The sequence below is a fragment of the Myotis davidii genome, unplaced genomic scaffold, assembly GCF_000327345.1.
Source record: "Myotis davidii unplaced genomic scaffold, ASM32734v1 scaffold37, whole genome shotgun sequence".
In the NCBI taxonomy this organism is placed as follows: Eukaryota; Metazoa; Chordata; class Mammalia; order Chiroptera; family Vespertilionidae; genus Myotis; species Myotis davidii.
The window spans coordinates 2,768,896-2,787,378 of NW_006289395.1; the positions used below are offsets into that span (position 1 = coordinate 2,768,896).

The following is an 18,483-nucleotide window of genomic DNA, read 5'->3' on the forward strand; positions in this document are numbered from 1 at the left end:
AATTTCTTTTGTTAGCTTCTTCAGATAACGTACTGTCTTTTCTCAAATTCTTTGAAATGCCTCATTGTTACTTGCTCATTATATTTTTAATATCTTTAGGGCACTTAGCACAGATTGAGCTCCAAAATTTCTTTTATTTAAATAAAATTGTAAAATAGTAAAAGATACCCTTTCTGCAAACTGTAGCAATAGACTTGCAGATTTGACTAACCTGTAGCAATGTGTATGTTTTCTCAAGCGTCCTGAAATGGAAATTCTATTTTTCTAGGTCTGATTTATAAGAACCATAACTTTGAGAAGGCAGATACTATAACACAAGTCATAATGTAGATAGACACATGTAAATAACTTGAGAACACATAATGCAGACCTAAATAAGTACTTAGGGAACAAAATGAATGGAAAATGTGTGTGTGAGGACAGGGAATGCAGTATTGCTGTGTAGATAGAACTGGGTGAGGATAATTAGAGAAAGGAGTAATGGAAGTTTTGATTTCATAAGTAGATAAATTAGGATGAGGAGAGAGGGCTTATGCGAACCTGGAAATAGGAGATAAGCAGATTGTTTAGACTGGCTGGAAGGCTGTGTGGTTGGAAATGATAGATGAGGTGGGGAATAGAGAGGACTTGACAGCCATGCAAGGTAACTTGGATTTGATGTCACAGACCACAGGGAAACCCAAACTGAAATGTGACGTGATGAAAATAGTGCTTACTGCACATTAGTCCTGCAGTTGTATGTGAGATGGATGGGGAGGGACACATTGGAGGGAGAAGAGAAGTTTTGGAGGGAATCCAAGTGAGAGAAGCAGCAAAAGCTGATGAGTTGTAGGGGTGAACTGGGTGGAAAGCTCATAGCCACAAAATGAAAGAGTTAATGAGTGATGAAGGCTGATTGATAGTCCCGAAGGGACCTTACAATTCTGATAGTCAGCATAGTTACCTCCTTTGTAACATCTTCTGATATTCTACCCTCATTAGGAATCCCCTACAGACGGCTTGAGTTCTTGTTATAATCTGGGCCAATTTGTCATCTCTCATTTCTTCCAGAAGACCCAGAAGGCCAGCTTTGAAGAAAACCTTTGAAGAAAAAGGGAGAGTCACACAGCATCCCCCATAGGACAGGAGACACAGAGATGTCAGAAGGTACTTGGATCAGGTGTAAATAAATAACAGCTATACCTTTGTATGTCCAAATTTATATTGGGTGTGATCAATGTCAATGGACCCTAGAAGTTTCTCAGAAGCCTTCTTGCTGTCAATGAACTGTCCGTCTGGAATAGCGCTTGCATTTAAAACTTTGTATCTGTTCAATTAAAGAAAGAAAGGTGTGGTCATATGTGAAAATCAAATTACACCAAAAAGAAACATCAATAAAAATCTCAGAAAAAGAGTAAAAAAATATTAGAAAATCCAGCTGTCCTTTAAATTTAGATAGTGAAACAATATAATTTTTCCACTGTCTAATGCATGTCCCATTCCTATTTTTAAGAAATGTCACCTCTTCTAACTTGTTGTTCTGTCCTCCCACCCCAAGACTATCTTATTTGGCGTCTTAATTTTATAATATTTACTAAGCAGGATACATGAAATACAGTGAACAGAGGACAATAATTAAATGAGTACATATTCATGGCATCCGGTGAAATACAACAAAGAGAGACTGGCCTTTGTTTAAAGTCCCCATATAAGATTCTGCTTGGGAATCCCTTCCTGCAGATGCGGATGCCTTCCAGCACACCATTGCACCTCAGCTGGTGCAGGACAAGTTCATGCTCCATGGCCCCTAAAACGATATCAGAGTACTTAATACTGGGCACTGAATTTTTGAAGTTGTGCCTGTTTGATTATTTCATGCTCTTATATCTTACCAGGGGTTTTGGTTTCATTGGGAATGATACACCGTACGAAGTGAGGGTGTGTGCTCCTCAGATTGGTCATCAATTTATTTAAATTTTCCTAGAAAACCAGATAGAAGAGACTTGATGAGAAAGTTCTATTTCAGATTTCTGTTTTGTAATTATATGGAACTAATCTATGTACTCTCTTACCTATTAGGTATAAGTCTGTGAGGCTTCAATTGCCCTGTATTTTGTTTATTTTTAAAATCTTTATTGTTGAAAGTATCACATATATCCCCTTTGCTCTGTATTTTAAAGACATCCAGATTCTAGTCTGCTAAATAAGCAAAACGCTAAAATACTGGGAAGAAATGTAGCTCTCCAAGATATTAATTTCTAACGCTTAGGATCTATCCTATACACAAACTAAAAATTCAGTAGCCTTGATGCACAGGAAGTGTTCTCAGCTGGGAATCAAGACAAAAGAATATGGCTTTGCTCTGACACTAATGAGCGGCTTGATTCTATAGAGTCTTTTTTGTCTCTCTGGACTTCATCTGGAAATAATTGAGAGTACCTCTAAGATCTCTTCCTTCTCTCTCAGGGCTAATTATTTTCATAATAGTGGTTTATAGTGGTAACCTAGGTTAGCAATTGTTCCAACTTTTGCCATTTTTTCCTTGAGTTTATTATTCCCTGGAACGTGTAACACTTTTTTTTTGTATTTTCTTTGAGGAGTCTAAAATGATGAGACTATATAACCTTGTGTGGGTGGATCTTAGGTACATACTGAAAATGATCCACAGTCTGGGGTGTAGCGGAGAAGTTATTCCAAAAATAGAGTAATTGGTTATGGTAGATGATGGTGTTTTACTCAACCATAGAAAACTCACATGCAAACATTTCTCAGTATTTCTTATGTATATTCTTTGAGAGAAGGCAGAGTTGCCCCCTCCCCATCTCATTAAACCATATATATATATTCCATATATATATATGCCATATATATGCCAAGTGACTGGAACTATCAGAACAACCAAAGACCGGTCGCTATGACACACACTGTGGCCGGCCATCTGACCTGATCGGGGGTGGGGCCAGTCGGCCAACCTCCTAGGCTCCTTCCCCCGGCTAGCCTGTCCCCGATCAGGGCTCAGGGTGGGCTGGCCGGACCCCCCCCCCCATGCACGAATTTGTGCACCAGGCCTCTAGTTAGGAGATAAAAGTAATGCGTTTCTAATCTTGAAAACATGTACAAGGATAAGTTGATGAACAGTAGTTTATTGTGTGAGATAATGCAGATTGGTACTGAGAAAGAAAAAGAATAGGGCAGTATTCCTGTTTAGGCCATAGTTAGATCTGTATTTTAGCTATAAAAGAAGTCTAACAAAGTAGCCATTAGACCAGACATTTAATTCAATTCCCTTTAGAAGAGTCTGTTTTCAAGCCACTTAAGAAAGTCACATTATCTATAGTAAAATTATTATTGTTATTTTAATATCAAGAGACAGTTTCTAACTTAATCATCCATCTAAATCACTAGGCTTGGCTTTAGGTTATTTTCATCTATTACAAAAAACTAAATCTACAAACAGGTGTTTTGGTGGAAGGATGTTTCTAAGGCTTTTTGGCATTCCTGAATACAATGGGTAAAGCTCCGATTCTTCACAAGTATTGCTTTGGCTATGCCCCGACAAGAGTGAATGTTTGAGGTGATTTTTATTAACATTCAGCTCCCTCCTAATTTATTCTGAAGCCTATAATTATGTTAATTCATAGAAACTTAATAGGTTTTCTGAATTAAATTTGTACTTTACCCTAAAAAGAGCTGAGACAGTCTGGAAAGAAGAGCCTTTCTTCTTAGCACCTTTCTTTGCACCAGTGTCTGAGGTAAAAAGAAAACCCATCAATTAAAGTAGAATCCCAGAGGCTGGAATGGTATGTGAACATGCTGTAGGAATGGGTTGAAGTTAGATTAAGAGCACAGAAAGTACCTGCTTCTGTACCAGCGTATGTGGAAAAGAGACTGGCCAGAGTCTTCATTGAAGACTTCTGGTACAGCCCGACCACGGTCTCATTCAGGGGGTCCTTGTTCTTGTCCAGCCAGCCGGCAATGTTGTAGTCCACGGTGCCCGCGTAGTGCACCAGCGAGAAGTGGGCCTCAGCCTTGCCTTTGACAACCTTGGGCTTCTGGAAGTTGGCAGACTTTCCCAGGTGCTGGTCATACAGCTTGTTCTTGAAGGAGGCGTCTGTGGCCTTGGGGAACATGCACTCCTCCTCCAGGATGGAGAAGATGCCTAGTGGCTGAATTCAGAAGAGTAGACATTGGTGTCAACCTGTCTTCTTTCAAAAGATACAGTGGCTGTCATTTGATCAACTTATGATCATTTCCCAATTAATTATATTTATAAAGTAAAACAGAGTCATAGCTGAAGTCCTTTTGTTATCGCTAGAATGACCTTTCCACCGTTTTTTTTTTCATTCAGTCCACAGTATCATTTTTCTCACTTTAAATTTTTTACAGTTGACATAAAAGCTTATATTAGTTTCAGGTGTACAACCCAGTGATTAGACATTATGTAGTTTACTAAGTGATCATCCCAATAAATCTAGTACTCATCTGACACCATACATAGTTGTTACAATATTATTGACTATATTCTCTATGCTGTACTTTATATCTCATGACTATTCTGTAACAATCAATTTGTACTTCTTAATCCCTTAATCTTTTCACCCATCCCCCAATCCCATTTTCCATCTGGCAACTGTCAAAATGTTCTCTGTTTCTTGAGTCTGTTTCTGTGCTACCTGTTCATTTATTTTGTTTTTTAGATTCAATTAATGATAGATATGTATTTTCTGCCATTTATTATTCATGTTTTTATCTCTTTTCTTCTTCTTAAAGAAGAGCCTTTAACATTTCATGTTATACTGGTTTGGTGGAGATGAACTCCTTAGCTCTTTCTTGTCTGGGAAGCTCTTTATATGTTCTTCAATTCTAAATGATAGATTGGTTGGATAGAATGATCTTGGTTGTAGGTCCTTGCTTTTCTCAGTTTGACTGTTTATTTATGTATTTTTTTAATTAATACATAATTTAAAAAATCCTCACCCAAGGATATGTTTTTATTGATCTTAGAGAAAGGGAGACAGAACATGAGAGAGAGAAACATTGATGTGAGAATCATTGACCAGTTGCCTCCCGAATAAGCCCTGACTGGAAATCAAACCTAAAACCTAGCCCAACTGGTGTGGCTCAGTGGTTGAGTATTGACCTATGAACCCCCAAATTATGGTTTGATTCCCTGTCAGGGCACATGCCCAGATTGTGGGCTCGGTCCCCATTAGGGTGCATGCAGGAGGCAGCTGATAAAGGATTCTCATTATTGATGCTTCTATCCCTCTCTTACTCCCCCTTCCTCTCTCTGAAATCAATAAAAATATATGAAAAACAAAACAAAACAAAACAAAAAAACCCCACAAACCCAAAACCTAGGTATGTGCCCTGACTGGGAATGGAACCAACAACCTTTTGGTGTACTATATGATGCTTCAACTAACTGAGAAACACTGGCCAGGGCCAGTTTGAATATTTCTTGCTATTCTCTTCTGGCCTGCAAAGTTTCTGCTGACAGTCTTGCCGGGAGCCGGTCCATCCTTGCTGTTTCAAGGGACCTGGCATATATGGCATACTGTTCTTAATATGTTTGCTCACCTTCTTGGCACTATGTGTTTTAACGAAGGTCACCTCTCTGAGAAAGGTTGTTTCCCCAGGTTGGGATTTTCCCCTGAAGTTAGGGAGGGAATAAAACTCCTTAACTAAGTGCCAGGCGGGTAATTAATCACTTTAACTATGAACAATCATGCTTAAGCTACATAATCTTTACTCCCTGGAATGGAGATAAGAAACGCCGTAACCTTTGGACTAGAGTCTTTCCGCTCCCTCTGGCCTGCAGTTTCTGTTGAGAAATCAGCTGACAGTCGTATGGGCACTCCCTTGTAGGTAACTAACTGCTTTTAAGATTTTTTCCTTGTCTTTAACCTTTTGCATTTTAATTATGATGTATCTTGGTATGGGCCTCTTTAGATTCAACTTGTTTGGGACTCTCTGTGCTTTCTGGACTTGTCTGTGTATTTCATTCAACAGGTTAGGAAAGTTTTCCATCATTAGTTTTTCACAAAGGTTTTCAATTTTTTACTCTCTCTCTCTCTTCTCCTTGTGGCACCCTCATGATGCAAATGTTGATACACTTGAGGTTGTCCCAGAGATACCTTATACTACCCTCATTTTTTGAATTCTTTTCCTTTTTGCACAGCATGTTTTTTATAAAAGAAGAGCTGGATCCAAACTCCAAATGTCAGCACAGCATGGGGGGTGAACTGTTAAAAGGTTCTATACTGATTATACTTGTTTCCTATTGAATGAATTAACCTATTGACAAAGTTTCATTTTGCTATGAAAAGTACTTAGAATGATGGTTACTTTATATGCAATAATTAAATACTATAAATAAACCAAACCTTATGTAAGACATTTTGTGTATTTAATCTCCTTAAAGATAGATTATGAAAAAGCATAAGCACTTTGATTTCTTGACTTCCAAACAGATTAACTTTCATATAAGCTCTAGCTGTGTTGTTTGTGCATTAATTTTAATTTAGGAAAAAGACTTATTTTTATTGGATCATGATGGAGATGGATTTAGAACTAATGAGGCATTTCCTCTAGTGAAGCAGACCATATCAATAAAGTCTTCAGTGCTGCCTTCAAATTAGATTTGGATCAGTGTTAGAAGAAAAACTGGTTGGAACAAAATGAAACTAAGCACCGTGGTCCCTCATACGTAAAAGTTGAAAAGAAAAAGTTATTTCCAAATAGTAATTTTCTAATTTGTATTACAATTTAAGATTAACGTAATACCTTTTAGAGTTGCTTAAGATACTTGGAAAAGCTATCCTTACAGTTCAGCCTTTAGAAGTCAAACAGACCTTCTCGATGAGCTCAATGCAGGCAGCCAGGTCCATCCCGAAGTCGATGAACGTCCACTCGATGCCTTCCTTCTTGTACTCCTCCTGCTCCAGCACGAACATGTGGTGGTTGAAAAACTGTTGCAGTTTCTCGTTGGTGAAGTTGATGCACAGCTGCTCCAGGCTGTTATACTGCACAAAACAAAATTTTCAACATTAAGTGGATTTTATTGCAGTAAAATTCATTATTGAAAAAAATATTTTATTTCATTGAAAAACATGTAGAAGATATTAATGAAATAAAAATTAAACGAATTGTTGGTTCTTCAAAAATCCCAGGGGAAAATGATTATTTTTGACATGAACCCTTCCCATGAATTCTGAACATTAGTTAAAAACATACATATCAGTCATACAGCAAGAATTCTGATAGACTCTATCGCCTTCTACCTCTAAGATTTCATGGGCAATATTATTCATTAAAAGTACAACCATGATTCTATGAGTTATGGTTCAGATTTAAGGATGAAAGTAATGTATTAGAAAAACTTCACGTCTTTTACCACCCTGATTCTCCAATTCAAGATAAAGCTCACATTTTCACTTTTGAGTGTCACATTATTAAGGAAAACTTATCTAATTTCTGTTCTATTCATATAAAAAATTTAGCAGATCCTCCTTGCCAGGTCTGTGAAAGTAGGGACCTGATATGGTATAGTAATTGAAGATCTGGATCTTTGTTACAATTTACATCTTCATTTTATAGACAGTGAAGCTGATGCCCCAGGGGGGAAATGGTATGTGTCACATGAACTTGCCTCTACCTGTAGGCCCTTTCTCAGTGATGGGTGATGCCTTGATGGACCAAATGCTTCAGAGCTGGGTTCCTGTCCTGGTTTTGCCTTATGTGGCTGGAGGATCTTTAGCATGTGTTTTGATTTTCCTGATCTCCATTTCTCCACATGTTATTTGCAGTAATATTAATTTCTCCTTGGTGAGTTGTTTTGAAGGTTAAATGAGGTAGTCTTAGTATAAGTGCCAGAAATACACTTGCTCAATGAATGTTATCATTATTACTACATTCTGTTACCTCTTAGATATTTTGGAGGTAACTCTAGGCTAGCAATGTTAGAGAAAGCAGTGCAGAAACTACAAATGCAAATGAGTAATGATAATATGTAATACATATATCAAAGTCTAAGTTACCTTCTTCCCACTTTTATTAAAATGAAGATAACTCACATCAAAGATCTCAAAGCCAGCGATGTCCAAGACCCCGATGAAGTACTGCCTGGGCTGCTTGGTGTCCAGCTGCTGGTTGATGCGGGTGACCATCCACAGGAACATCTTCTCGTAGACGGCTTTGGCCAGAGCACCCACGGAGTTGTACACCTTCATGGACAGAGTAATGTTTTTGATGATGTTAAAGGCATTATTAAAGGAGTAGTGTTTGCTGGCATTATTCAAAGACCTGGAATGTATATGATTCTTTGGGGTCGTGCACTTACCTGCTGTACAGTCTGGCCTTTGGTGACATATTCATTGCCGACCTTGACCCTGGGGTAGCAGAGGGCTTTGAGCAGGTCAGCAGAGTTCAGATTCTGGAGATAGGCTGCCTTGTCAGCAACTTCAAAGATACAATTAGAGAAATGTTGTGTAATGGCAGATACTCTCTTTAATCCAATCTTTCTATTTTTCTCCAATCCATTTTCTTTATTATTTAAGTAAAACCTTTAAATAATTCTATAGAACAGTGGTTCTCAACCTTCTGGCCCTTTAAATACAGTTCCTCATGTTGTGACCCAACCATAAAATTACTTTTGTTGCTACTTCATAACTGTAATGTTGCTACTGTTATGAATCGTAATGTAAATATCTGATATGCAGGATGGTCTTAGGCAACCCCTGTGAAAGGGTCGTTCGACCGCCAAAGGGGTCGCAACCCACAGGTTGAGAACCGCTGCTATAGAAGGTCAGATGAGGCTCTCTGTACATTAGAGAATGTGCTTGCTAATAAGTGATCACAATCAGTTACACTGGTCTTTTGTAATTTATTGCAAGCAGCTTTTGAGAAACTCACCCACAATAAACATATGTTCAGTGTTAATGGAAGTATTTTATGTAAGGTACAAGCCACAGTCTCTTCTCTTAAGAGACATTAGGTGTAGTTGGAGGGATAAGATAAATATATCTTAATAGCCCCTGTTAGGGATAGGCAAAAGCATATTTGGATCCTTATCTTAGTTTTGCTCCTCCCAATTTCATCAAATTGGATCAGTTTCTTTATCTGAAAATGTGGGAAATAAATTTCACTACAGAGTCTCTTAAAATTCTGTCGATGACTATACTGTAAATGCCACATGCCAGGTACAGAGGTAATTGCTGAGAAGCTTAGGAGGTGGAGAGAGAATGCCAAGCTAGGAGGTCAGGAAGGGCTTCAAGGAGCAGATAACCAGCCTCTGTGGTAGGTCCTATATGTTCCATGTTCTTTCTGTGCATGGAGTACATGGTTCTCCTTTCTCAGTTTCTTTTTATCTTGTTTTCTGCCTAGACCAGCCGTGGGCAAACTACGGCCCGCGGGCCGGATCCCGCCGTTTGAAATGAATAAAACTATTGAAAAAAAAGACCGTATCCTTTTATGTAATGATGTTTACTTTGAATTTATATTAGTTCACACAAACACTCCATCCATGCTTTTGTTCCGGCCCTCCGGTCCAGTTTAAGAACCCATTGTGTCCCTCGAGTCAAAAAGTTTGCCCACCCCTGGCCTAGACTGTCTACAGGTTAATGTATAGTCAACATACATGCATGCAGATGTCTAGGAACATCCTTCAACCTCAGCTGTGTCTGGTTAGATCCTGTATTACCAGCTACCAGGTTTACCTAGCTAGTGCTGAAAGAGACCATTAGGTCAAGTTATCTTCTATACCTACCCGCGGTTGCCAAGGCAAACCAGGAGCCCTATTCCATCTCATTCTCTTTCTAATGATCTTTCCTCCTCCCCAACCCCGGTTGTGATTTTCTTACATATAAGTGGCTTATTAGGGTTCATTTTAACTTATTTGGGCTGGATAGAAATGATGGCAATACGGAGATGTGAGGAAGGAATGGGGGTGAGGAAAGCATGCAATGTATAAATGTATGTGTGCCCTTCAGAAGTCTGACTAAAAAGATTTGAATTTAGAATAAGCTTTTTTTTCTTGCCATTTTCTCTAGTTTGAACCCAGATGGAGCTTCATTTTGTACCTTCAGTGCCGTCTGGCTCAGCTTGCTCCTCACGCTGCTTTTGCTTGAATTTCATGTTCCCATAGTGCATTACTGCCCCTGTGAGCTTATAGATGGACACTTTCTCTTCAGGAGTAAAGCCCAGGATGTCAATGGCACTCTACCAGGAGAAATGAGAGGGTAAAGATGAGGGCAGAAGAGATTAACATTTAGGAGAGTTTATACTGTATCCTAAAGTAACCATAGCTACAGTGAGTTTGCTATTGTCATCCCCATTCATAATAGGTTTTTTAAAAAGTGTGTGTGTGTGTGTGTGTGTGTGTGTGTGTGTGTGTGTGTGTGAGAGAGAGAGAGAGAGAGAGAGAGAGAGAGAGAGAGAGAGAGAGACTGACTTACATCTGTGGCCATCAGCTCTTCTTGGTCATCAATGCTGGGGACTGTGATCTCCCCTTGACTGACAAAGGCATAGTCATATGGGTTCGTGGTGATCAGGAGCATTTCTGGGCACATAGAATACAGGAGATACATTTCACATTAGAAGTTGTTAATAAAAAATATTAAATTTCATCTATGAATTTATGATCTTTCTTACCAATCAGATCTGGCTTCTTATTGGAAGTAATCTGATAAAAAATATGGTAACTTCTTTCTGCCTTTAGCTGGAAAGTGACTCTGGACTTTTCTAGAAGATCTGGAAAGAAATGACATTAGACATCGAATTAGAAGAAAATATAAATGCTGCTGAGATAGTAAATTAATCTCAGTGTCTTTGAACAATTGGGGACATTATACAGGCTCTCTTGAGATTTCTGTTTGGTGATCGATCCTTTTGGTGATACATATATGAATTTCGAATACATATGGGAGCTGCCCAAGGTTCTTACCATTTAAGAGCAGAGACTGAAGCATAGCTGCTCTAGCAAAAATAAACTTTCCCTCTGGGGATCTGTAGCCTCTGGATTATAATTGGCCCTTAGCATCCCTTCCTTAGATCGCCTCAGACTCTGTGGTCAGGGTCTTCCGTGGAAACACTTACCGAAGCTCAAATCAAGAGCAAATCACAGAGATATATTGTAAACCTATAGGTCACTTTTAAGAACCCATAAATAGCTCTAATGTTTATCCTGGAAAAAAATTTCATAGTTGCTTCTGAGGCAGCAATTCCAGAATGTGCTATAGAACCGTCAGTCTGAGATTGAGGTAAATGGAGCACACAGTGGATCATGAATAAGCCTGGCATTGGCTCAAGGGCAACACTGGCAGCAGTCTCAGTGCATACCAACTGTTGCAAAATATCCCTGTTAATGAAATCACTTGTCTCTCTCTTCATTTTCAATGGTCTTGTTACTCACATGTTTCAATATCAGCAGAAGCCAGCTTCCCTGTAGTACCGAAGTGGATTCTAATGAATTTACCCTTGAAAAGAGAATGATTTAGTATTAAAAAGTTGAAGCACACAGTGATGCAGTTGAAATGATAATTCAGATGGCTACTCTGGCACTTAAGGGCAGAGAAGACCCCTCTGTGACCAAGACACTTACAAAGCGAGAAGAGTTGTCATTCCTCACGGTCTTGGCATTGCCAAAGGCCTCCAGCAGGGGGTTGGCACTGATGATTTGATCTTCCAGTGTCCCCTGCAAAGGCAAGAGCAGTGCTCACATCTGAGGCTTCCCACTTCCTGAGCGCCCCGACAGTCTTGATTCTGACTCTGGTATTGGACTCACCTTCATTTTGCCAGAAGTAGCTTCCTCCTTCTTCTTCTCCCCAGTAACTGCAATTGTTGCAAAGTACTGGATGACACGCTTGGTGTTCACAGTCTTCCCTGCACCAGATTCTCCGCTGTCAAATAGAAACCAGAGAAGAGATGAGAACTACATCTCACATTGTTAACATCTAAGATAATCACCACAAACCAGAGAAGATTAAAAATATCACATACGTGATCAGGATGGACTGGTTCTCGCGATCTGTGAAAGAGAAATCAAGCCCAGTCAATACGAATATTTTTTAATCAGTTCAGATCAAATACAGCTTGTCATTTTTCACATTTTGAAGATGTTGCCTATAATTTTTGTGGTGTTTTTTTTTTAGCCTCCAATATAGTACTTGCCACTTGGAGAAAAATTTGTGAAAAAGAGAGGCAAATAATCATCTATTTCTTTTCATGTTTTATTAATTTTTATAACTTATATTATGGGAAGTTTCAAACATATACAAAAGTAGAGACAATAAAGCACCCCCATATACCCATTATATAGCTTCAACAATTATTATCATTTGGTCATTTTATTTAAAATGTTTTTATTGATTAAAAAGAGAGGAAGGGGAGAGGAAGCGATAGAAATATTAATGATGAGAAAGAATCATTGATGAGCTGCCTCCTGCATGACCCCTACTGGGGATAGAACTGACCTCCTGGCTCATGGGTTGATGCTCAACCACTGAGCCACACTGGCCACACATTTGGTCAATTTTATGTAATACATACCCCTTCCCCCCGGCCATATCTCACTAGATTGTTTTAGAGAAAACCCCAGAGATCATATAATTTCATATGTAAATACTGCAGTAAGAATCAGAATTTTGAAGTTTAACAGATAAAGAAGCTGAGACCCAGAATGGAATAAGTGACTATTTAAATAAATACACAGCTTGTTAAGGACAAATATATTCAGGCCTTTTAACTTCTAGTTTATATATTTTTCTGCTACCTGTCCCCCTCTCAGTTCTTGATATCATTACTTTGCTGGTAATATTAAATAAGGAAGGGTTCTGTAATTGTGTTTGTGTTCATTTACCTTTTTTGGAAGGCATTGTTTTAGAGACTCACTTCACTTTTATTACAAATAAGCACAATCTCAGATCAGTACAGCTAGTTTAAGAGCTGATATTAGTAGAAATTATTCCAAAATTATTCTCAGGTCACTAATAATTAGTTATCTCACATAAAAGGGGGGAAAAATCCCTCCCCCCAATCTAGGAAAAGATATCCTGTGTATGCTTTCATATGAGTTTATTCATTCACAAATTTTGTCTGGCTAGTTATCCACCACTTATCCAATGGATTCATTCAGTCTCTTGGAGAGAAGAATATAGACCAGGGCTGGGCAACCCCTGGCACACGTGCCAAACATGGCATGCCAGTAACTTTTGCTGGCACGCGAAACCCTCTCATAATATTCCATTTACAATTTTTTTCTTAATATCAACTTTTTCATTTTTCAGTTAAATTCAGTGTAGGTGCATCTTAGATAAATAAATAATTTTACGTAACAAGTTACCTTAAAGACCATAGACATGGATTGACGAGAGAGGGGAAGAGCAATTTCTATGCCTCTGCCTTAACTCTCCCTGCCTTCCTAGATCCGACCAGGGTTTTGGTTTCATCCACATATGCTTGTGAATCTTTGTTCTCAGTGATGAATTTTGTTAAGTCTCATAATAGGAGTAGCCTAATTGATGAAAGCAGTAGCTCGTGCATATCTCTGAAGGTCACGAAATATAAACCTGATGTAAAATCTCTGGATCAGTGATGCAGCAGCAAAAGTCCCACTGATAATATCCAAACGAAGTCATAACGTTTTCTGTCGGACTATCAGTGTACATTTAACAATAAATGTATTTTTCATCATCATATACTGTGTTTTTGTCGCTCGAGTGAATTTTATTATTTCTTCAAGGTTCTTCACATATGTACACCTTAAGAGATATCAAGTAGGTGTAACATGTTCTCAAAAAATTAGGGTTGGCACACAGAAGAATTTTGAGTCAGAGATTTTGCTGGTTTGGCATGCACTCACAAAAAGGTTGCCCACCCCTGATATAGACTTATGATAGTATCTGGGACATATGGGCATATCAAGTTTATGGCAGATGCTGCTACTATAAAAATCCTCAGGATTTAAGAGAATTCCTCTACTGAAGGATTCCAAAATGCTTTATAAAAACCATTATCATTTACTTTTATTCTTTTTATTTCATATTCATTTTTAAATATTAAAAACAAAAATTGTCACTAGTTATATGATTGATAAGTTGATTTATACCAATCTTATGATATGTTAAAACTAATTTTATACCGATAGATCATAGATTTTAGAAAATTCTCAAGTCTAAAAATCTATTCAGAGAAATGGATACAAATATGGATATTGTTTAGATGTAGACACAGATTTTAGAGAACTTTAAAGTTCAGTCCAGGGAAGTATATACAGATCTTAGAACATTTTCAGATTGATTTTTTTTCAGTAGAAGAAAAATAATGAAAGATCATTATTACACCCAGTGGGAGTCTAGATCAGAAAACAATGTTCTAGTCTCTTGGCAATGCTAAAATAACATCACCAGGTCCCACGCCACAGTTTTGCATGATTTTATACGTAAATCATGTTTGGAAACCACAAGTAATCTTGAATTTGGAGCAGTTCCAAAGCTTGGGGGGACCTTGGTAGCAGGGTGGCAGTGTTAGTGAAGCTGCTGAGTATTAGAAGTCTGAAATAAGCCAGCATGTGCATGAATTCTGGAAGGCAGTTCGCTTCTGTGGACAACCACAGAACAGTTTACTGGCATGAAATCCTTGTAGAACTGCTGGCTAGTTAGTAAGGGAAGATTCCCATTTAATTCCTTTCTCTTCTCTCTTCTCCTTAAAAGGACAATTTAAAAACAAGTGCAACCAAACAAACACAACAGAATAGAACAAAACCCTAGCAGTTACTCAAATTCCATGGACCAACAGGAAATGCAGGAATTTAGAACATTTCCAAAGGCAATAAATTTGCTGTGTGAAGATGAAAGATTTTAATGCTGTATTTGGGCCTATAATGCATATCAAAGGTTTTTGTTTATACTTTGATAAGACAGGAATAACCGATTTTGAAATCATTTTAAAAAAATATTTTCAAAGAAAGAGTGGTTTAATTTTCTTTTATTCTAATAGGAAAATACATCAAAATCTTTGGGAAGATAGTGATAGCTCTATTTTTCACCCCTTTTTACCCCTCAGGCTGGCAATATTAGCTGTGCCATTTAAAGATAAAGATAAGGATTCACAAAGCATTCCAGCTAAAGCTGCTAACTGTTTTCCTTGATTGCTCTGGATGTAGATATTTAAAAAGAAACTATTGGAACATTTTTTTATTCCAATCAGAAGGTAAAAAAAATATGGGAAAGCAAACATGTTTACAGAGTTCTGTTAATTGTTTCAACTAGGCTTCCAGTGTCTAGCTGGCTGAGCTTGGGCAGATCAGTGAACCCAGTGTGCTTCCTTCCCTTCATTCACCTGTAAAGTGGAGATGGCTGGCTGCTGGGAAGAACATATATCATTATGGCTCTGAACGTTCTTTGAAAACAGTGATGCCCCTTGTGGCTGCAGTCTATTATTATAATTAAGGCCCAGAAAAATCTGTTCATTTGTTTGTTTAAAATTCTGTTGCCACATTTCTGTAAGCAGATGAATCACCCACTCACCAGTCAGCATGAACTGATAGGCGTTGTCAGAAATGGAGAAGATGTGGGGCGGGGCCTCCTGGCGCTTTTTGCCTCGGTAGGCAGACACCACCTCTGCATTATACACCGGCAGCCACTTGTAAGGGTTGACAGTGACACAGAAGAGGCCCGAGTAGGTCTGAGAAAAGCAGAAAATGCAGCATGTGGGTCATGATTTTACTCAGAGAGATAAACAATAAACAGATGTGGAAGGGCGCTCACATAGATCATCCAGGCTGCATAGCGCTCTTTGAGGTTGTACAGCACTCCAGGCTCATGCAGATGGGTCATCATGGCCATGTCCTCAATCTTGTCATATTTCGGAGGGTTCATAGGGAAGACTTGGTCTTCCCTGACAGTTAGAGTCTGGCAAGTAAATTAAGAGACCAGTTTGTATTAATGATTGGAGGTAGGGTTTGTGTTTATCTGTTTTGGTTATAACCTACACTTGCAGACACTGCAAGTCATGAAAAGATAATTCATTTCAGTGTTTGATGCTAAGAAAATTTGTTTCGTATTATGAACTTAAAAAAAAAAGATTTTTTCCTACCACATTCCCCCTCCCAGGTTACCAGGTTATGTCCTTTCACTCTTATTCTAATAGGCAGCATTTTTTTTTCCTTGCCATTCATTACAAGTAATTTCTATGGGGGGGGGGGCGCAGTAATGGAAACATTAATACATTATTTAACTTAGTAAACAATACTTCATTTGATAGGAGAAGTTTGTTTTTATTCTTCCAAATGTGGGGATTGGGGAATTGAAGGGAAATGCTAGAGGTCCATACTAGTGGGTTCAGGAAATGAGGCTACTGCTAAGAATTTCTTTTGCTTTCAAATATGATGTTCTCAAATGAACTACAAGGAAGCTTGTATTTGGTATAGGTTTAGAGATTCCTGCCCAGTAAGGCTTCAACTCGAAGGGAGGAGATAGAGAAATAAAATAGGAAGTTTTTCTCCAGGTTTTTACTTACTGCTCCACTTTCTGTCTTTACAGTTACTTTTCCTCCATCCTTGCTTTGTATGACGGTCTTCACGTAGGCTTCCTTGGGCTCCACGACAAAGACTGATGTTTTAGCATCAAAGGGCTTGTTTTGGGCCGCTATCCGCTCCTTTTCTGATTTTCGAAGGTAGGGAGCGGCTTCACCAAAAACAGCCATCTCAGCGTCCGAACTCATGGCTGCGATTTATTTAGCAGGGGATTCTGCCCTGGGAAGAAATGGGACAGCAGGAAAATAGGAACCAGAAGGCATCAAATGTGAGTTAGGATTTGAAATGAAAGAAATGCTGAGCCTCTATTGCCTAGGCTGTAACTATTCTTTCAAACTTTGGTTATCAGTGTTCTAACACAGAAACTCTAACACAGGACTGGTGTGGAATGAGATTGTCATTTGAGTCTTCATTTTTAAGACTTTGAAAATTGCCTTCCCAGAGTGTATGTAACTTGATCCTTGGGGATTGGGTACTTACAATTGAGTGAGAACGGAATCCTTGCATCATTTTAATCTCTAAACTGGAACAATATCTAAAACTGTTGGTGGATTGTTTTCAAACAACTGTCACTTTTTAATCCTTTCCTTTTTCCCTGCATGCTTTCATCTGCCATATGCTAGGGAAATCATAGAATTCGGAAGGAAAGTTTGTCTTGTGAAATGAAGATTAATGTGTTCAAAACTGTCAAAAACATCCTTGCCTTTATAGTTGGCCGTTTTTTAAAAACTCATAAGCCAAATAATTATTTTTAACACCTACTTTAGGTTAATATTTGGAATTATATCTCTCAGTGGGTTGTTAAAAGAACCTCATAATAAATTCTCAGTACTCTGGGTTTGTTGTCATTTGGTTTGTTACCAAGAGACTTAGCATTGCCTTAACTCCAGAGTCTCTGACACTCTTTTGGCATGAGAGATTTTAATTGTTAGAAGTGAGAGCTTCAGCATGAAGAAGGCCACTTCTCTCCATATAAATTCCACAGCTTCTTTTTTTTTCCATCCAGAAAAGAAAAGAGACAAAAATTAAGAGTTCACCCCATGCCTGTAAGCCATTGTCTTGTGATTGAGAGACAGGCCTGGCAACATTGGTATGCTAGAGTGATGGAATCTTCCTTTACTTTCAGGTGTATATTACCTGAGGAAGGGCCTGGAGCTCTTCCAATTTAGGTACTGCATTTAGCACTCTGTGGGTGTAATACTTGTGACTTTTTAATGACCAATAATCTTTCTAAAAGCCAGTAGCAGTGAATTATTAGAAAGTAGCTGAAATATTGTGGTTTTAACAAGATGTTTGTTAAATTGTTAGGTAAAAATTTTTCCAGGTGCCTAAAAAATCTTGGTAAAATGTTTAATTGTTCAACACTTTGCAGTACAAGGAGATTGGCATGGAACAGACCATTGCCCCTGGGCAGATATAAGTGCAGCTGAGAATTCACTGTCACAATTCATTCTGGCCTAAATGTCCTTTAATCCTGGAACTCAAATGAAGGTAGCCTCTGAGAATAAGATGTTCTGAAAATATGACTTGCTAGCATTTATATTCAGCCACTCACTTGGAAGCACCATCTAACATAATTGCAAAAACGTAGAAATGGTGTTTAATTAAGAGCCATTCTCATCTTCATTAGAATAACTTCCCTATGTCATCAATAAATTAATAAAGCTGAGTCTTACCTCTGGAGTTCCAGATGAAAATGCAGGTTCAGAAGTGTCTAACACTGTAAAACAATAATTTTGTTTTTTAAATTTTCTAAGCTCTGAAAGCTAGTAAAGTAGTTACAGAATTAAAATTTCTCTGGTCTAAAGCTTAGCTCTGTGAAAATAAAAGTCGAAGTTGGGAGGAAGAGTTTCATGCTCAGAGATGGATCATTTGGCAAGCTCCTTGTACCCCCGGGATCCTTCAAGCCCCAAGGCCCCCATCACTTACCTCTGGGTCTTGGAGATAAAGCAGCGGGATCTGTTGTGCTTATA

The 18,483-nt window shown here is 38.4% G+C and overlaps 1 protein-coding gene across 1 annotated transcript in view; it reads right to left on the minus strand.

The window, feature by feature from the left end:
- Window positions 1-18,232, minus strand: part of LOC102757607 (myosin-8) — a 32,217-nt gene extending 13,985 nt beyond the window's left edge. Inside the window, 20 exon segments of the mRNA XM_015562539.1 lie at window positions 944-1,080; window positions 1,183-1,306; window positions 1,669-1,786; window positions 1,872-1,959; window positions 3,659-3,726; window positions 3,836-4,145; window positions 6,834-7,004; window positions 8,055-8,204; window positions 8,321-8,439; window positions 10,059-10,197; window positions 10,434-10,537; window positions 10,630-10,728; window positions 11,390-11,453; window positions 11,579-11,671; window positions 11,762-11,876; window positions 11,977-12,004; window positions 15,504-15,660; window positions 15,744-15,887; window positions 16,495-16,729; window positions 18,187-18,232. Of these exon segments, the coding sequence (XP_015418025.1) occupies window positions 944-1,080; window positions 1,183-1,306; window positions 1,669-1,786; window positions 1,872-1,959; window positions 3,659-3,726; window positions 3,836-4,145; window positions 6,834-7,004; window positions 8,055-8,204; window positions 8,321-8,439; window positions 10,059-10,197; window positions 10,434-10,537; window positions 10,630-10,728; window positions 11,390-11,453; window positions 11,579-11,671; window positions 11,762-11,876; window positions 11,977-12,004; window positions 15,504-15,660; window positions 15,744-15,887; window positions 16,495-16,698 (2,432 nt within the window). The 5' untranslated portion in view covers window positions 16,699-16,729; window positions 18,187-18,232.
- Between the last annotated feature and the right edge of the window lie 251 nt (window positions 18,233-18,483).